General features: G+C 41.3%; 1 protein-coding gene across 7 annotated transcripts in view; it reads left to right on the top strand.

Moving 5' to 3' along the window:
* Nucleotides 1–586: 586 nt before the first annotated feature.
* The window catches only part of GPR149 (G protein-coupled receptor 149), a 43,057-nt gene continuing 25,162 nt past the window's right edge, over nucleotides 587–18,481 (top strand). For 3 of the 7 annotated variants that reach the window (XM_080410208.1, XM_080410205.1, XM_080410204.1), the window contains exons 1-3: nucleotides 587–11,138; nucleotides 12,179–12,371; nucleotides 14,332–14,795. In XM_080410208.1, the coding sequence (XP_080266334.1) occupies nucleotides 10,170–11,138; nucleotides 12,179–12,371; nucleotides 14,332–14,795 (1,626 nt within the window). In that variant the 5' untranslated portion in view covers nucleotides 587–10,169. The remainder of the gene's footprint in view (nucleotides 11,139–12,178; nucleotides 12,372–14,331; nucleotides 14,796–18,481) is intronic. The other 4 variants (XM_080410210.1, XM_080410207.1, XM_080410206.1 and 1 more) reach the window with 4 other exon arrangements.

The raw sequence follows: 18,481 nt of genomic DNA, 5'->3' as shown, positions 1-18,481 counted from the left end.
ATGAGCACCCCTTCCTCGGACAACATGTGGGAGTTAGACTTTACTGTGGAGAGCAGTGACACTGACCATGCCAGGGCATTTCATCAAGGCACAGAATCCCATGAGAGCTGCAGCTGGCAGGCAGCCCTGAAGCTTGCCGGTCCCACCCAGCTCAGGCAGGGTCAGCCCAGGGCCATGTCCTGTCGGGAAGCATCATCTGTCTCCAAAGGTGGACATCTGCAGCCTTTCTTGGCAGCCAATGCCACTGATTGACTCTCCTCACAGTAAAAAAGCTTTCTTCTCAAAGCAAGAATGGGAAGATAGAGATATATTGACTAACCCTGTTAGTTTGAATCCAGAATTGGAAAAAATAATCAATTCAAATTGTTTTAACTGTTCCATTCTGTGCCGTGTCAGATCATCACTTTTCATAGGTGCACTTTTCTCTCACTGAGCATCAAGAGAGTTTACACCAAGCAGCTCTTCATGTTGGGAGGATGGAGGACATAGTATGACGTTGATTAAAGAGAATAAAATAATTCCTGTGCGGGTGGTTGTTGAAATACAATTCAAGTCCTTTTAGGTTTTGTTAATGCAAGTGATATGACTGTATATGTGCTTCACAGGGGCAGTGCGATCAGTGGATTGCCTCTGAGAAGACTCCCAGGGTTCGCTCAGGTTGTAAGAACATTCTTAATCTCTGTTCCGTAAGGCAGAATGTAAGGAGGCACACTGCCTATGCAAGGGTTCTGGTACTTGTATTACGTTGCTGCTGCTTGTGCTTTTTCTGCTCACTTTTCTTAGAGCTACCTTCCCTCCTTAAGTAGGATGGGAAGCATTGCTTCAGTAACTCCTGCTCCATAGCACCAGTCTAGCTTGTTTTATGGAATTCACAGCATGTTTGCTGGAGATCCATGGTGAGACACCTTGCCAGCCCTTTTGACAGTAGGTGTGAAGCTGGCTCCCTAACACAATGCGTTTGCAGTTCCAGTCGGTAGAAATTTTTGATACTCTTCAGCAATACCCACAGTGGGGTTGAAGGTTACCCATCAAAGCCATGTGATCGAGGGCCTTTAAAGTCGGTTGTAGTTCCTGGGTTTTGCTTTATAGGCCTGCAGAAAGCTGACGGTGTAAAGGACATGAGCCTATATTTGTCCTTTGTCAGTATTGTGTTAAATTTGTCGCAATCTTCTTTGAAATTATTTGAAGGTTCATGAAGATTTGATTTCCCCCTCCCCCCCCCCCCCTTCTAAATGCAATATTCATATTGGGGGTAAAGGAAGAACATTTTTCATACACTGTTCCAAGACTGAACACAGAAAGTATTAGACAACTCACAAGAGAGATGGGTTTTATGGTAACTCTGGCACTATTTTTCAGCACCCATATATTGGTAAAACTTGGCCTGACTTTAAATAACTAAAGGAGGTACTGGCTGAATCCAGACACACGCTTTGAAAATTTTGCAGTTCAGTAATCGTCATGCATAGGGTGAAACAGTTCTGAATGACCTTCTACTTTCCATTCTGTTTTTATGCAAAGGGCATCTCTGAAGTTGGTGGGAAAATGCCCCACTATCTCAAAATTGAGCATCTTGTCCTTTTTTATACATTTATTTTTCTCTGATTGCTCCTCACTGCCAAAAATACGTTCTTCATAGATTTTGCAAAGCAACAACTGCCAGACCTTTCAGGTCACAGTACAGATTCTTTCTGCCCCTGCATTGGAAACTCATCCTCTAGTTAGAAATGGCCTCAGAACCTGGTGAGCAGTTGACAAACATAAGAGTTTGTTATGAAAACTAAACAATGATGAATGTATTTACAGGAGACCAGTGTGTTTCACTCCTTGTTTGTGTAACACAGGCTGTTACAGTACTAATTCAGCCCTCACTTGTGTGAAATATAAACCTATGGAGAACCACTAGGTCCCTGTAAATAGTAATGATATTAAAACTGACTGGAGAGGGAAACAGATTTGGGGAGGAATGTATGTTTTCTTCTTAAATAATGCATTTTCTTAAGCTCAGCTAGGGTTTGTTATCAGTGCCCATCTTAGTTTACTTAGTTTGTGCAAATACATGAGATGATACCAAACATCAGATTGTACTGTATGGTTTTAAAGGGAAGGTGTTCTATGTGACCTGAATCGTGAGCTGATGGTTGCAGATGAAGGCACCCAGACAGTTCCCAGCACATCCAAAGCAAACTGTTGCTGCTGTTGCTGCTCTGGGGGTAGGATCAGCCCAACGCTGGAATATTAAAATTGTTGCTGGTTTTGATAGGCTTAGGGGAATATTCTTGAGGAGTGGAAGTAATACAAGATAGCTTTGGGGCTTAACTGTTCATGTTTTAGCAACAGTTTTGTGGAATTCAGGGCGGGGGGGGAGATGATAGTGTCCGTTATCCAGAATATTAATTAAAAAGAAAACACCAGACCTAGAGATGGGTAACCAGCAGAGCAAGAGGTAACTGTCTTGGCAGAGTGCAAACTAGTATAGCTGCCTTGCTTCATATACCTGAGGGAGCAGACAGAGAGAAAGCCCCAATGTCTTTTCATGTTGTGCTGCCTCATGATCTGGTGACCTTTGGGCTCGTACAGTGGGTTTTATAAGTACTTTACAGACAAACCCAATTACTGAAAAGTGAAATTTTTTCAGGAGAATCTGAAACTAAAAAGCAGCATCATCCAAAGAGAACATTTTCTTTCTCAAACACATACTACCTGGTGAGAGATATTTGAAAAGTACAATTGATTTCTTTTGTAATCTGCCATATTTCCTCCTTGCCATTTTTCAGATTTGGTGAAAACACTGTCCTTTTGATAAGATCATACTTCAATTAAACCTTTCCATTAAAAAAAAATAAAAATTCTTCCATAAGAAAAAAGGTTTCATTTTGTATTCCAGTATCCTCTTTTACTACCTTTTTCAGCCTTTCCAGTACAACTCAGTCATCCTTTACAGCAGCAAAGCTAACAGATCTTTTTACTGTCACTCAAAATTAATTAGCAGCCCTTTCTTTATTTAGTACTCTAAAAAAACTTCAAAAAACCATGCACATTTGGTTACCCTTTAGGGAACAAGTTAGAGTATATGGTTATGTTTGAAGTGTGATTTTTAGCGACTCCAGAACACACCTATTGCAGACAGCAGTGGCTAGAGCTGACACATGTATTCTAGCCCATATGACTTTTCATATCTTCTCAAATTTATTGAAGCTATGGAAAAGAAACATTTACTGTTTTTTCAACAGTCTTACAGAATATATGAAATCCACCAAATTTAGTTTATCTCCTGTATTTCTTTTACAGTATTACTTCTGGGTTTTTCAGCTTTACCCCAGACTCTCTTTTTTTCCTGTTTTTCAAAACTTTTCCAATGCTTCAAGTTCAGAATAGAAGTCTTCCTAAAGAAGTCCCAGGAAAATAGCTACACTCTAAGCCATAGCAGCCTTCCCTAATGGGTGACCTTAAGGAATTTCTCTGTAGCCTCTTCTTTCTCATTCAGGCTGCGGAAAAGCTGCTGTCTTCCTGCAGAGCCGCTCCTCTCCCTGGGGCTCCTCTGGAAAAGAGCAGCATGCTTCTGCTACTCCGCTTACTTGGAGGAGTACTAGTCTGCTGCACAGAAACCATTGCTTCCCTTAAAGCACCTTAAAGTCTCTGTAACATATGTGCAGAATAGATAGGATTCATTTGGTTTTTTAGAAAAAAAAAAGGTGTTTTCTTTGGTTTTCATGCAGTAAGCTGTGTCCTGTGCTTTGTCCACATTCTGTGGGTATCATTTATGATGGCATTTGTATTTGAGGTTTTAGTGTAAAGCAACGTTTAAAACACTGGCGTCCTTGCAAAAATATTTGGTGAATAATAGTATATTTTCAAGAAACAGGTCAGTGCTATAAAGGTAATAGTTTTGTTGGTATAGATAAAAGCAGTGATAACCAGCAAATACAAGTTCTTAGTTCTCTAGAGGCAGAATGCGGTTCCAGACCTTTCAGTCTTCACTCATCAAAAGCTGATTTCATCCTGACTCTTGGGGCTGAATTTCCTGGTCTGCTCATTTAACCTTCCTTCAAGGTGAGTGGGAGAAAAGATGATGAGGAAGTAACGATGGAAAGAGACATGAAGGACTAAGCCCACTGAGACTGGAGCCCTTGAGACTATACAGCAGGCAGTGAAATGTGCAAACAATATTACACATTTGCTCTTGTGCTCATTCATTTTATTACTGTTGGAGAAAGTTCTACATATACAGCTGATTTTCCTGCTCCTTCCAGATGAAGTCACAGCTGGGTCACTCAAAGGCATATGCCTTCTTCCTTTTTTCCCCCCTCCCTTCAGAAAGGGATAACTGTTTCTTCCCAGCTGTTTGGATTCTCCAGTTAACTCCCTCCCTGCAGTTTTCCAAGTGGTGTGGTATTACTGCTGTCTAGCTCCTGCTAGATTGCGCATTTCCTTTTTCTCCGATATGCTACACACCTTTTGCAGCATCTAAAATAGGAGTGATTACTGAGCACAATCTTACATTCACTGGATTTGTTCAGTGATTAGGTGTGATTGTGCTAATACAGCTGCATCAGAGGTGTCCTACTGCTGGTAGAGCTGTGCAGAAAAATTAAAAGCATTCGTATCTTGCTGTTCCATGAATTACGTTCATATTCTGCTGTGCTCCTTACTAGAAAGCAAACTGTTACTGTGAGGAGGTGTATACAAGAATTGCCTCCCTGTAGCTGTCTGTCTCCTCCTATCAATTTGTGAGCCAGTGGCTGCTCAATAAAAGTGACATTGTGAAGTGTTTTGTCTCAAGAGAGCAATTACACCACACCTAGCAGAATGTCTTACTCCCCACACTGTCTAGAACTGAGCTTCTCTTCGCTTTGGTAGCTTCAGATTTTGCCACCATCTCTCTGCCTTGCCATCCATTAGAGAAATAACACCTTTCTGACTAGAACTGTCCCTTTCTCCTCCTTGTATACACTGCATACTTAATAACTCCTCCCTTTCATCATTACCATCCTGGAATTACTTTCTTATAATTGCTTGATTCTCTTCTAGTTGATCTCACTTTGGACATTTCCTGAATAACAGCACATAATCATCTCTGGTGGTGTGCATACAGTGCAACCCGGACGGATTCATTCTCATCTCTCAGCCATGTTGCTTATTGGAGCCTCACTGAAGTGCTGGCACTGCTTTCGTTGCCCGTTGACATGCTCTTTATAGGCTTCTGGAAGTCTTGGGGAAAGGTGGGCACCGTGATGATGACTCACCAGTGAACATTTCAGGGCTTACTTACTTTTAGCTCCATTTGTCTCTTATTAATTCTGTAGTTCTCCAAAAACGTTCAGTTCATTGCAATTTCAACTTACTGTCTCTGTTTACAGCAAGGAAGCACAAACCTGAAGTTCGGGAGCTCTGACAATGGGCAGGGCTTAATGCCGGCCCATCTGCTGAGAGAGGCACTACCTCAGGGAGGGACAGGCTGTGACATGCTGCTGACAGTAGTGATAACCCGTTGGTGTCAGGAGCCTCTGCACAGCAAGGTTCTGTTTTGTTTGAGTTAGAGCTGTTGCAGTGTAGCCCTTAATGAGCACATAAGTTAAATCATATTTTTAAGTTTAATGGAATTATTTCTGATTTACATTGCTGTAATTGCTCCAAATCAGTAAGCATCCTTTTCCTACACCACAGCAATACAGCTGCAGCGGAAATGGATTAAGTGTAAGAGTATCTGCCTTTTATTAGAAGCCACCATTGATTTAATTCATCTAATGCAAATAACTAGATGAAATAGCTGCAGTTTAACCATCTTGTGTCTGCAAGTGATGTCTGAGTCCAATAGACCAAAAATTATCATATCACTTGACATCTTTTTAAAACCCTGTTAAAAAAATTCTAGAAAAAAATAAAACATTTTCTTTCACATTCTATTGAGGAATAAATTACAAAGACATTTATGGAATTTTATATATATACATTTATGCCTGGTGCAGAAGTTGTATCACCTTCTGAAATATTTTATATATATATAGCTGCTGTAATAGCCTTGTCTCTCTTGAGTGGCAAAAGGAAGCAAAACCGTAAGTCAAAGCTTAGCTTAAAGCAAGGTATGAAAATAAAATGTGACTTATACACTAAATAGGATAAATTTTGAATACCCTGTTTGTTGGTTAAATTTTATGAATGGTGAATGTATGATTCTCTTTACAAGCATTTCTGAATTGTTACATGCAGTGTGTCTCTTAGAAATCCTTTCATAGACCGTCGAGTGCTGACTCTTCCTTTAAAAGAGACATCGTTGTGCAGTGCTGTTTGAAATGAGGCCAGAGAGGAGATTTCCATGCCTAATGTATTTTTTTTTTGTGATCATTCCTTAGCAAAGAGAATTCACACCAGAATAAGGAATATATATCTATATTACGAAAGATGGTGTTTGTATTAGGAACCTCCCATAATTCAGGAGGCTAAATGCAGAGCAGAAAGGGAATAGGTAGTAAGGATCTTAATCTACATATTCGTGCCTGCCTTGACACAGTCCAAACCAAGGACACAGCAGCAGACAGAAGTGTCTTTTTCTTTCTCTTGGTTTCTGCAAGATCGTTAACCATGGCTTTTTGGCAGTGCTGTATTATTCCATTCTAGCACTGTTTCTTTAGAAAATTTGGGAGAAGGGAGATTGTGATGACACTGCCTACCTCTCTGCTCACTTACCTGTCCTTGCCACCCCCAGGCCTAGTTGAGTCTTTTCATGAATTTCAGGGAAATCTGGGACTGAAATTACCATTGCAAAGAGAGTGTTCCTGTAAGCTTTGAAAGATTGCAATACAAACTCATCCTTTAGAAGAGATCAGAGAATGTAATTTGGATTCATTTGTCCCAGCCATAAGAGAAGTTTCGGAGCTTAGACTTTACTGGGTGTGCAAGTCAACTACTGGAGGCTCGGCTATGTGAAAAGTCATGCTTCTTTTTGTAGAGTTGCTTGTTTCTTACTACAACCAAATTCTCTCTTTAGTTTTAAAATGAAACTGATCTTTCTGTACATGTTTTATCAGAATTTATCAGTCATGTTAAAGAAAGATAAATAAGAGGGGAAGCTGTTTGAATTCATCACTCCTAAGACCTTCAGTTTATAACTATGAAATGTCCAGAGGAAAGTACATTTCACCATATTGTAAGTTATGGTAAAAGCTGCCGCAGAGAATGGCAAGGTGCAGTTCATATAATAAAATATGTTCTGTGGGAAGATAAACTGAAGTGAGTCATATGTCATCTGCCTTGAATGGGTATGGTGATAAATAAAAGTGACTTCTTAAAAACGCTGATGAGCATTTCATTCCAGATATAAACGGAAGGCACAGAATGGACTGCTCTTAGCAAAAGTGTCCAAAAATCCACAAAGAGGCATAGAAGCTGTATATGCACAGCCAATAAAGCAAGGTCAGTGAAGTGTGTGAAGAGGATTGGACTGAAGGAACTTTCAGAAAACTTGTGGTTGATACCTGCTGTTCAAGGCTATTGGACAGGAGGAAAATTTTCCAAAGCAGGGAAAATAAATTTTTCAAGCATCACTAAAATGGTTTCTAAACACCCAGTAGCAATGTGGCAAGTGCAAATGAAGATGACACGCACAATGAAAACAGGGAATTTAAGAATGAAAGTAACTGATCACATATCAGAAAGCTTTGAGACATGCCAGAGTACATGAAGGTGGTTTCCCACAGTTTAGCATCCAGGTTAATTGAAATTTCAACTGAAGCTTTACGGTTGGAGTATTTACAAAGCCTTTGCTTTGTGTTTGTTCACTAGTTTCTAGTGAAGAGGGAACTGCTGCAGCCTGCTGTGATCTGTTGCATCAGCTGCTCATTTTCATAAAACTTGTGGGTACTTAATAGCTTTGACACTATCAGACTGAGATGAAAACGATCATTTTGTCAAAAGGAATTGAGGGATAGGGAGTGGAAGAGAGAGGCATGTGCACGCATATATCCACACTCAGACAGCATGGTCTTGTGTTTCTTGAGGAAGCCAGGCTGAAAAATAAGGTCCAAACAAGGGTGAATGATGCTTCTTTCTCTTCTTATCTCTTGACTGTACTTCTGACCAGGATCACTCTTTAATCTTAAGATTTAGAACACTGTCCTTAATTCAAAGTTGACTTGTGGGGGCAGAAGTGACTGTGATTTGTAAATGGAAGGAAATGAGCCATGGCCTTTAGCTGGCACAGCCCAGATTAACAATCAATAGTCCAACAGGACAAATAAATCACAAAACCCAAGTCAAATCCTGTGCAGTTAAAGGCCAGATGGATGGTCCAGATCCCGAACTGTGTCTTTTGTGGAAAACAGGATGGATGCTCCTCTCTTTTGTGGATTTCTTACATGAAGGTTGACTATTGGTCCTGATAGATAACGCAGAATCCTCAAAACAGGAGCAGCTGAGATGTGAAAGGTAGAATGGAGAGGGAAAGGCTCTCGGTCAGGCTGCATAGGAGGACCATGGCTTTACAGCAGGTACTGCAGTGAGGACAGTTCTATGGCTGTACATGGGCTTGACTGGAAGACCTAGCCTGTTTTGGGGCATGAGCCTTCCCACTGGAGATGAATGAGGGATTATTCAGATAAGTTGTCATTTCCCTTGGCTCTTATCATTGTGTTGTGGTCTTTTGTCGCATGATACAGCTGCAGCCATGCATTCTCTTCCACTGCCTGTCCTGTTTGGGGCTCCAGCACCTCTGAGAATCACTGCCTCCAGCCCTGCCCTGCTCTGGCAGGAGGGAAAACACCCGAGCAATCCAGCTGTTGCCTTGACATTGCTAATGCATTTCAAAGTGGGTAGAATTGAGCAAGGACCAGGTTGTTAACACAGATTCCTAAATGAGTGGATTTTTAATGTTACCCAGACTAGCAAGTAATTGCAGCAGCCTTACAATATTACCCTTAATCAGAAAATACTTGTCCTACATCCCCATCGTGTATTTGAAGTCAGAGTGGTGCCAAAAAAGAAGAGGAAGGCAGAGTCCCTCAAGAAGATTGCATTGAATCTGCATCTGTCCTCTTAACATCTGAGTATTGGAAATTTTGTTAGTTTCTCAGTTTCACCAGTTTCACTTTCTCAAGAGAAAACATCCATAAGGTGTCAAAATGCACTTGGCTGTGATTCTATCCATGTATTCAACTAAAGCAGACAGTCTCAGCATTTGACGCGGGTCACATTTGAGTCATGCAGGGAATGGAAGTTTTATAAACCCCAGACTGACTTGAGATGCCGCATAGGCAGGCAACACCTGGCAAACGTGCATGGCACTTACCTGCCATTAATGAAAGGTTGTCACTGAGTTACTAAAGAGTTAGCATCTGTGTGCAGTGTATGCACGTACACACTCACACTTGCAGTGGGAGCAGGAATACAAGAAGGCAGGCAGAGCAGACACATCCATTCTGTTTCAGCTTCATAAAAGGTGCCTGTGGCTTTTCCCCTTGCTAAGCTTGGAGTACAGAAGTGCGAAAAAATAAAAGCAGCACTCTAGCTCATGATGCACAGCCCCGGAGCAGCCGTGGGCTTTATGGGAATGACATTTACAGCTGACATCAGATCTGAGTATTTGCATTGGATTTCAGTGTCAGCATCGGAGGTGTGGCTTAACAGGGACACTGCTTCAGTCTTCTGATCCAGCTAAGAGGCAGCTCAGCTCTGTCTGAGAAGATACTCCCTTCCTCTCTGCTATCCTGCTTGCATCTGACTCCTCCCTCCTGCAGCTCAGAACAGTGCAGGGTGAATCCAACAGCCTCTCCTTTCTACTATGTTTCTTCCTGGGCTACTAGAGCTTGGATATACCTGATATTCTGCCTTCCTTTCAACTGAACTTGTGAGTAAGGCACATTGCCTGATATCTGTCAAAAGTGAATGGCATGTTATTACCTGAAGAACCTAAATTAACCATCTTCCAGTACTGAAAGGATTTTGAAGAACTGCATTCTTTTCAGCACCTTTGATACTTGTTGTTGCCTGATTTTTGTAGGGCATGACTTTTTCTGGTTATCAAGGGTGCTTTCACCTGAATATTTCTTCATCAGATGCCGCAAAAGAGAGTCTAGGAAGACAAAGAAACTTGTGATGTGGAACTAACTTCTGGTTTCAGCTAGTGAAAACTTGCAGAATCAGTGAGAAGGTAAAGAAAAAATTTGCCAAGGACAATGTCAGCAACGCCTAGTAATTTGTCACTTAATGGGACAAGCTTCTTCATGGAAAATCGTAGCGTTATGGATAAGCCTAGTGAGCAGAGAACTTTGAATGTCTTTCTATTCTGCTTGACTTTTATCATGGCATTCACAGCACTTCTGGGCAGCGTTTATTCACTAGTTTCCCTGCTGAAAATGCAAAACAAAACAACGGTTTCAATGATTGTGACCTCTTTGTCAGTAGATGATTTGATCAGTGTTGTGCCAGTGATTATTTTCATGCTTACCCAGTGGTCAAGTGATGTCTTCCTCCAGCCTCTGTGCACCACCTCAGCGCTTGTGTATTTATTCCAGGGCATTTCTAGCAACCTGAAAGGTTGTCTTCTAGTTTCTTACAACTTCTACACCATCAACAAAACTGAGACAATATGCTGCAGCACTTCCAAGCAACAAGTGAGTGTGGTATGGGCCATTCTTACTATTTGGGTCATCAGTTTGCTGATCTGCATTTTGCCTCTCTGTGGTTGGGGCGCGTACATCCCCACCTCCTGGGGTTGCTTCACTGACTGTGCCAGTTCCTACATCTTGTTTTTATTTACTGTCTACTCACTGTGCTTCTGCCTTCTCACAGTGCTGTCTGTTCCTCTAACTTACCAGCTGTTGTGCTCAGATGAGCAACAGCTATTACATACTGATTACCAGGAAATCTCTCGAGGCTACATCACCCCTGGGACACCTGCAGGCTGCAGTACTACTACCCCATCTGTGTCACCGGTGGACCCTGTGGATAAAACCCTGAAGCATTTCCAAAATGCAGGTCCCAGTTCGGAGGCCGTTTTGGGGAAAGGTGTGGCTGAAAGCAGTGCACTCGAGCCCCGTTGCATGAACAGCATACAGAGCAGGAGCTTCGCAGTGGGCTTTGCCCAGAAACGATTCTCACTGATTGTTGCATTGACAAAAGTCATTCTCTGGCTTCCAATGATGGTAAATTATCAGATTGCTTTACTTTCTAATGCTTACTTACATTTAAATGGGATGTGACTTGGTGTGCCGTGTATTGAAACAGGTGAACAGTAGGTATTGCAATTGTTCCTTATAGTATAGTTTGTGCCAGCAAAAGTCTTTTTAAGCAGGTCTGTGTCACTACATGAATTTAACTGGCTTTCAGCAGGTTTGGCAGAGCCTGATTCATCAGTATGTTACTCTGTCATCACATCATTTGTATCACCTGAATACAGGGATGGCTGAAGTCCACCCTTTTATACTGCCACCCTTTTATACTGGCAAGCATTTATTCAGTATTATGGGGTCTGTGAATTGTACTAAGCTAGCTCTTCTGCCCCTTCTCACAGCTGTGAGTCACGTCCTTTGCCAGACTGGTTAAAAAAAAAAAAAAAGAGTTTGTTAGAAAAATGAGGTTTGCTTGCATCTTTGTAATCTCTATAGCATTGGTTGGGGCAGGAGGCGTGGTGGGGAGGGGATGTTGTCCATGTCCATGCACTGGTATATTTGAGAACAGGTATAGTTGTGTCTAATTAGAAAGGAGTGTTGAGTACACAGAACATGGGTCGGGGACAGTTACCCTGTCGCCCCTTCCCAGGATATGTATAGACTCAGCACCTGAGATTCTCTCAAAGGAAGGAGAGCATTACAGAGCATCCGCAGCGCAGCCTGGTGTGGTGCTAAGCTCTCGCTTCTGTTCCCCATCAGGAGCTGGGGTTCCTCAATACCATGCAGGAGAGACTGAACTAGCAGCCTCCTCTGAGTTGCTTGTTTTAGTAGTGCTCAAGCATCTATATTTACCTTAAGCAAGGATTTTTCTGAGAAATACAGAACGAGGAGAGCCTCTGTCAGTGTGTTTTCTCCACTCTGTTAGAAACAAAACTGTTAGGCTCGACAAATATTAATGACAACCTGTGTCCTTTAGTTGTGTCATATTCATAGTGAGATGTTCTGCTTATTCCTGGAAGTATCTCTTTTATGTACCTGAAGAGTTTTAAATTTCAAAATGCTTTGCCTTTCAGATACAAATGGTTGTCCAGCACATCACCGGCTTTCAAAGCCTTCCATTTGAATCCCTTAGCTTCCTGCTGACTTTGCTGGCTGCCACAGCCACCCCAGTATTTGTCCTGTCAGAACACTGGATCCACCTGCCCTGTGGCTGTATCATTAATTGCAGGAGGAACTCATATGCAGTGTCTTCAGAAGAACTCAAAAGTAAGTATGGAAAGGTGATGCAGCTGGAATATATCTTGCAATAAAGAAGGTAGAAAGTCAGTGTCAGTAACAGTACTTTGTACTCCTTGAAATAATTTTCCTGAATGGCATAAACATTATTCAGAACAATATGTGAGACTCGTAACATTAATGTGAGACAGCTGGATGGAAATCATGGATGCTGAGGCACAGAAGCTTGGCTGATTTTCCCAGGTCACTGTCGGATCTTTTAGTAGAGCCCAATGGACTCTGAATCCTAGTTTTCTCTCTTCTCCTACTCCGGAAAAGATGTATTTACCAAAATCTGAGTTCTACTAACCACATACATGGAACATGCTAAACCTGTTTCATGTTGTGGGGGGAAAAAAGCATGCTAATTGCAAGCAAATTATAAGAAGGAGAGAAGCTATTGTTTGTACAGCTGTCACAAGGACACCAAAAAGCACATAGAGAAGAACGTGATTGCTGGGAGGGGCCTGTATCTCACTGTGTTCATTCTGCTTGTTGAAAGCTGAGGGACTCCTATGCAGTTTTTGCCTAAAAATATTTCCCTGCATGTTTATAAAGTTTACCTTAGTGTAACAGAGGATGCCAGGCCTTCACTGGCAACCTTGGGATTTTCTAAAACCCTGGTTTTCTGAGGGCCTCCATGTAAAACCAGCTGGATGAATAGAGCAGTTCAGATGGAAGGGACCTAAAAGGCTCCTCTGGTCCAGTGGTGGAAGTTAAGAGCTAAATTACGATCCAGATTCTGAGGATCTGAGTGTTGTTTCACATTCTCTGGAGTGACAGTCCTCTAACGTCATCGGGTGAATTCTTGTCGTTCACTGCATGTTTAGGAAGAAAGCAAGCTCCTGAATCCTAGAGAAAAGCCATTCTCCTTCATGGCTTTCCCTTGCTTTGAACACATTCTTCAAGTGCAAATGGCTTGTGCTGTGGCTGATGCTGTTGTAACCACTTTCCTGGAGAGGATGACTGCAGTTCATCAAGAGGCAGTTTGTTTCAGATGTATTTAATGACGCTATTTAGCGAGATAAATGTACAACAGATAGAAAAGTAGCAATTGTAAAATTATTTAAAATAAATCAGTGACTTTTAGATATGCATACTAAAGACTATGCTCAAGTTTTAACTCAGTGACTGCTAAGGTCAGAATTTCACCCATAGTAAGCACACAAACTGTTGAGCAGAAATATAGGTTGTGTAAATGTGTCCTCATACCTTTTATTTTATAATTTAGCATGAAAATTTTGGTGGGAAGGTGATTTCATTAGTTAAATAAAAAACACTTCTTTAATTTCTAGATAATGTGAGATGAAGAGGAGGATGAAGAATCTCAGGTGGTTTGTGTCAGGAGGAATAATGAAGGGGTATAAATAACAAATGAGAATATTTAATTGCTCAGTTACTGTGTCAGATTAGTTGAAGCAATGAGTTTAGAACAGAGAATGCACAAAAATTTCACTGTGTAAATACTTCAAATATTTATTTTTTTATTGTAGAATTCTGTTGTTCTTGCTTAACTGTTGATATTGAAGGTTAGTTACAGATCTCCAGAAATGTTTTATCATTTTGTACGATTTTTTACTTTTAGGAATATAGCTGAAACAGGCTGTGAAAAAGTGTTAAAACATTTAAGTATTTTCTTCTTTTGTGTATGGCATAAAACATCATATATTGTGTGGTTTTGAAAATGGCAGATGGCCTACCAGTTTCTGGGAATGCATTAGCTTTGGAATGCATAATTACTGAATTTATTAAGAAGGCAGTGTAATAACATACTGAGAGGTCTTTTGTCTCAACAATTTCTTCTTTTTATGGATAGAAAATTGTCTGTTTCTAGCAGTAGTTAAATAATTTATTCCAAGTTTTAGAATGTCGTTTTCATTGTGTATGCAATCTCATTTTTATTCTTTGTTTTAACTCTTTTTAATACGACATTTCTTTCCTTTCTGCTTAGCGAAACGTAGGGGCTTCGAATTCAACCTGTCATTCCAGCAAGGTTATGGAATCTACAAAATATCCCAGGAACACCACCACCACCACGATGGGGATGGTCAGTCGATGTCCTATCACAGCCTGGTGAGCTACGACTGCGATAGCTCGACAGAACCTGGCAGAGGCAGCGATGCCCGCCCCCGGGCCGGGCGGGCGGCGTTCAGCACCACGGCCCCGGCGGACAGCTCCCGAGGCGGCGGGGGCGGTGGCGGGGGCGCGGCCGGGACGGAGCCCGGCGCGGGGGGCAGCACCGACCGCCTCTTCCCGGAAAAACCGGCGCTCTTGGAAAGAGAGGAGGTCAGAAATTTTGATCAGTCGACTTTTTCTGAAGGACCAGAGAGGAGGTTGTCTCATGAGGAAAGCCATAAACCTGAACTCACAGATTGGGAATGGTGCAGGAGTAAATCGGAGAGGACCCCTCGGCAGGTAAAATACAAACTTGCCCTTATTTTCTTCTGATACTAAGATTTACCTTACAAAACAATAATTTTTACTTAAATTGAAATTACTATTAGTCCTATTGTTAGTGTAGTTATTTTTAGTAAGAATCATACTTAGTATTCTGTATTTTAGTAACCACACACCTATTTGCAGATTCTCATCCTGCAATAATTTCTTACTTGCCTTCTTAATCATGGGGTTGTAATTATTATTACTATTTTGTGTGCACCTTCATGATTTGTATGTGGTAAGAATTCAGTATGAATTCTGTTAATTCATCATAACAAATAGGGATTTTCTCTCAAAAGACTACATTTTCAAGAGTATTTCCAAGCATCTGGTGACTTTCTGTGTCATGCTTACTTTTTGGGTAGAGGAAAAAAGAGAACTACAAAATCAAACCTGAATGGTAAGTCCACAGAGAAATGCACATTTCAGTCTGGGCACAAAGATTCCTTTTAGATTCAGACAAAAATATTTCCAATACTATATTGTTCTTCCCTTTCGTTTGGATTGTGGACAGTTATTGGAAGAAGAAATACTAATAAATAGATTAGTTTTCAGGAGCTCTTAGGAGAAAGTGAAGTCGGAGTCTTAGTACATCAGCAGTTCAGGCGAAAGACCTGTTAAATCTGTCCATAACCTCAGCTTGTGTATTCCTTTGCACAGAGGTTCTGATTCTGCTCTCTCACATTTGCTGTGTGCTGTATTGAATCCCACAGAGCTTTTCAGATTTTGGGAGAAGGGGACTGTCAAAACGATCTAAAATTAATAGAGTGCTGCAATCTTGCTATGTACCTCTTTCACCTAAAGGGGTGCCCTGTTGAATGAGCCACCGTTGCCATAAAAGTTGGGGTTTGCTTTCAGTTATCAGATTGCAGGACTAAGGTCTGTGCCACTTCAAAAACTTTACTTTTAATTTCTATAATCAGTGTTTGTTTAAGGGGCAAAGTGTCACAACTGTTGCAGGTTGAATGCTCTTAATGAAAGAAGGGAAAGAGTGTTAGCCATTCCTTGTCAACTGTCTGTTAAGCAGGCAATGAATGTGAGGATTTTCTATCTCCTACAAATTCATGATTGTGAACCAAAGATTGAACATTGGCTGTTAATTAAACTGAGTGTTGGAAGGTGCAGTGTGGAATTCAGCTGGCATTTACCATGACAATCAGTGGGAGTGGGTAAGAGTTTGTGTGAAGTCCATGGGACAGGCGCTGCAGAAAGCTTTAGGTTGGAGAGGGTCTCTGAAAGTCACCTAATCCAACCTCCTGCTCCAAGCAGGGCTGATGTCAAAGCTAGATCAACTTGCTCTCTACCTTTGGCACATACATAGGTAAGATGTATAAGCTGTATTTTATATCTAAATAAGGGAATCCCTCTCCCTCTGGTAAACAGAAGTTTATCATGTGAGTCAAAGTAGGAATTTGTTTGATATTTCAAATTTAACTGATTATCCCTTTCATGAAAAAGCAAATGTTCACTCTGTTGCAGTGTGCAGTGATGAACTGCTGTGTTTGTGGGCAAAAGTAAATGGTGTCTCAAACTGGTTTTAATCTACTAGTTCATGCTAACCTCCTGTGTGCCATGTAGCATTTGCTTAATGAAGTCAGTATATCACTAGGTTCATCCTTAACTGTGGCTCTCCTTGCAGTAGTTTCCAGGTGGTGTTTAAAAAAAGTAAAAAAATCCCTTTTCCCATCTCTTGTGGCTGCTGTTTCAAATTGCTAGACCTGTGACTTCCATTACAGCAGGTGTGAGCACCTCTCTGTGAAGCAGCTGTAACAACTGCATGTGGACGGCTTTGTTTGCCCTGGGACTTTATATGTCACATTTGGACATACTTCACTACTTTCATTACAAGGAATCCCAATTCATCCTTTTCTGACATTTCCCAAGTTATAACCCAATGTGCAGTTGCCAGGCATTAAGGCTTCTGTGGTCTAGAAGTTCAAGGCTTCTGAGTAACAGATTGCACTGTTTCTGACATTCAGCATGAGTTCCCAGAGCTTCACAGCGCTGACATTTGCTTTGCTGCTGAAAAAGGGCAGAATATGAAACTCCAGCAAGCATTGTAAAATTAACTTTAATGCATTTCTCAGATGTGTGCTGGATGAAAGATCAATTTAGGGCAAACATTAAATAAGTTGAAACCCATCCCTTTTATTTATCCTGTCTGGAAGTCACTAAGTATCTGAGAAAAGTCACTGTATCCTCATTACTGTCCATTTTTCACCATTGTTAAAAAAGGAGCCTTTCCCTAGCATTTATTGGCCATGTACGTATGCTTAATTTGTCAATTAAGCTAGCCAACTGGGGAGAAGGTACCAAAGCTTACAAAGAAATGGGTGATTATCCAAATACAGTAAAAGTTCCTCATTGTTACTACTTTCAGACTATACATGCTTGATCACAGAAGTAGATATATATGTTCTTACGAGAGTACTTCCAGCTTTCTTTTCAATAAGCAGAACTTGTAATAACTTACAGTAGGGGGAAGAATAGCAATTGCACGTGGATTTTCAGCTTAGCTGTTAGGCAGTGTGGCAAATGTGTCCTTACATGCTGAATTTCCACATAGCAAAGGGCATAGATGCTCGGCATGAGAGCTTGAGAAAAACATAATATCAGTCCTTCTGCATGTACTTGTTGCAAAACAGACAGTGAATTGTCTTATAAAAAATTAGAATGCATTTTTCTCATGTTAAAATTATTTTATAATTTCTGTTGTACTACCTGATTTGAAAGCTTTTGAATTTAAGAGCACTCATGATAGCCCTGGGAGCAGCCAGGTTGGGGTGCTCTATTTCTCTGATGCTGTTATAGGGGCTCCCCCTCCTGTTGTTGTGCCTATGTGCTCCTTTGTGTTCATGGAGAGAATCTTTTACTCATACAGCCCAATAATTTGCATTTCTGCAGCAAAAGGGAGAGCAATGCAGTAATCAAATCTAGAAGGTACCATGCTAATGGAAGTTACAGTTGATAGAACTATGGCCAACTTCAGCCAGGTATTAAAGAAATCATTGTGAGAGTTGCTGCTGCTGAATGGGTGATACAGTGTGCATTGCTGTAGCTGACAGGTGTCCCATTTTGAATAAAACCTGCTTTGCCAAGTGCAATAAACCAGAACATTTTGGACAGGGCCAGAAAGGTATAATAGTCTCACCCTGATCTCCAAACAGCAGATAGCCAGGCATGCAGATTTTTCACAGGGGACAAGTATTTCTTACCAGCAGGACAAGTAAACCCTTTATAGTATAATCCTACTGCTTCCATCAGTGCATCAGCACTGATTTTGCCATGAAGGTGAAGCACAACGTAACTGTCTCAGTCTTCACCTGGTGCTGGCCACGGCATCTTCCTGTACAGCACAGGTCAGCAGAAATGAGCTGGGTGTCACCAGCTTTCTCAGGGCCTTTTGTTCTGCTTTTTTATTAATCCTTCTCGTGGCCACTCTGCAGATTGAACAGGAGAGGAACAGAGAAAAGGGTGACAAGATGTAGCACGCAAATAAAAACATGCTTGAACAAGATTTGTTTTGTCACAGAGTAATTGCCCGAAGTTTCTCTGAGAAAGCTCAGGAGGAAAAGCAGTGACATTCTGGAGAACACTGCAGTCTGAGCATGCGGTGATACAGAAACAAACCCAGTGCACGTCCTGCTCAGGGTACCTGTGGC

The sequence above is a fragment of the Falco punctatus genome, assembly GCF_963210335.1.
Source record: "Falco punctatus genome assembly, chromosome: 13".
NCBI classification, from domain to species: Eukaryota; Metazoa; Chordata; class Aves; order Falconiformes; family Falconidae; genus Falco; species Falco punctatus.
Note: the sequence above shows the minus strand (reverse complement) of the source record. Positions and strands in the feature narration are given on the sequence as shown.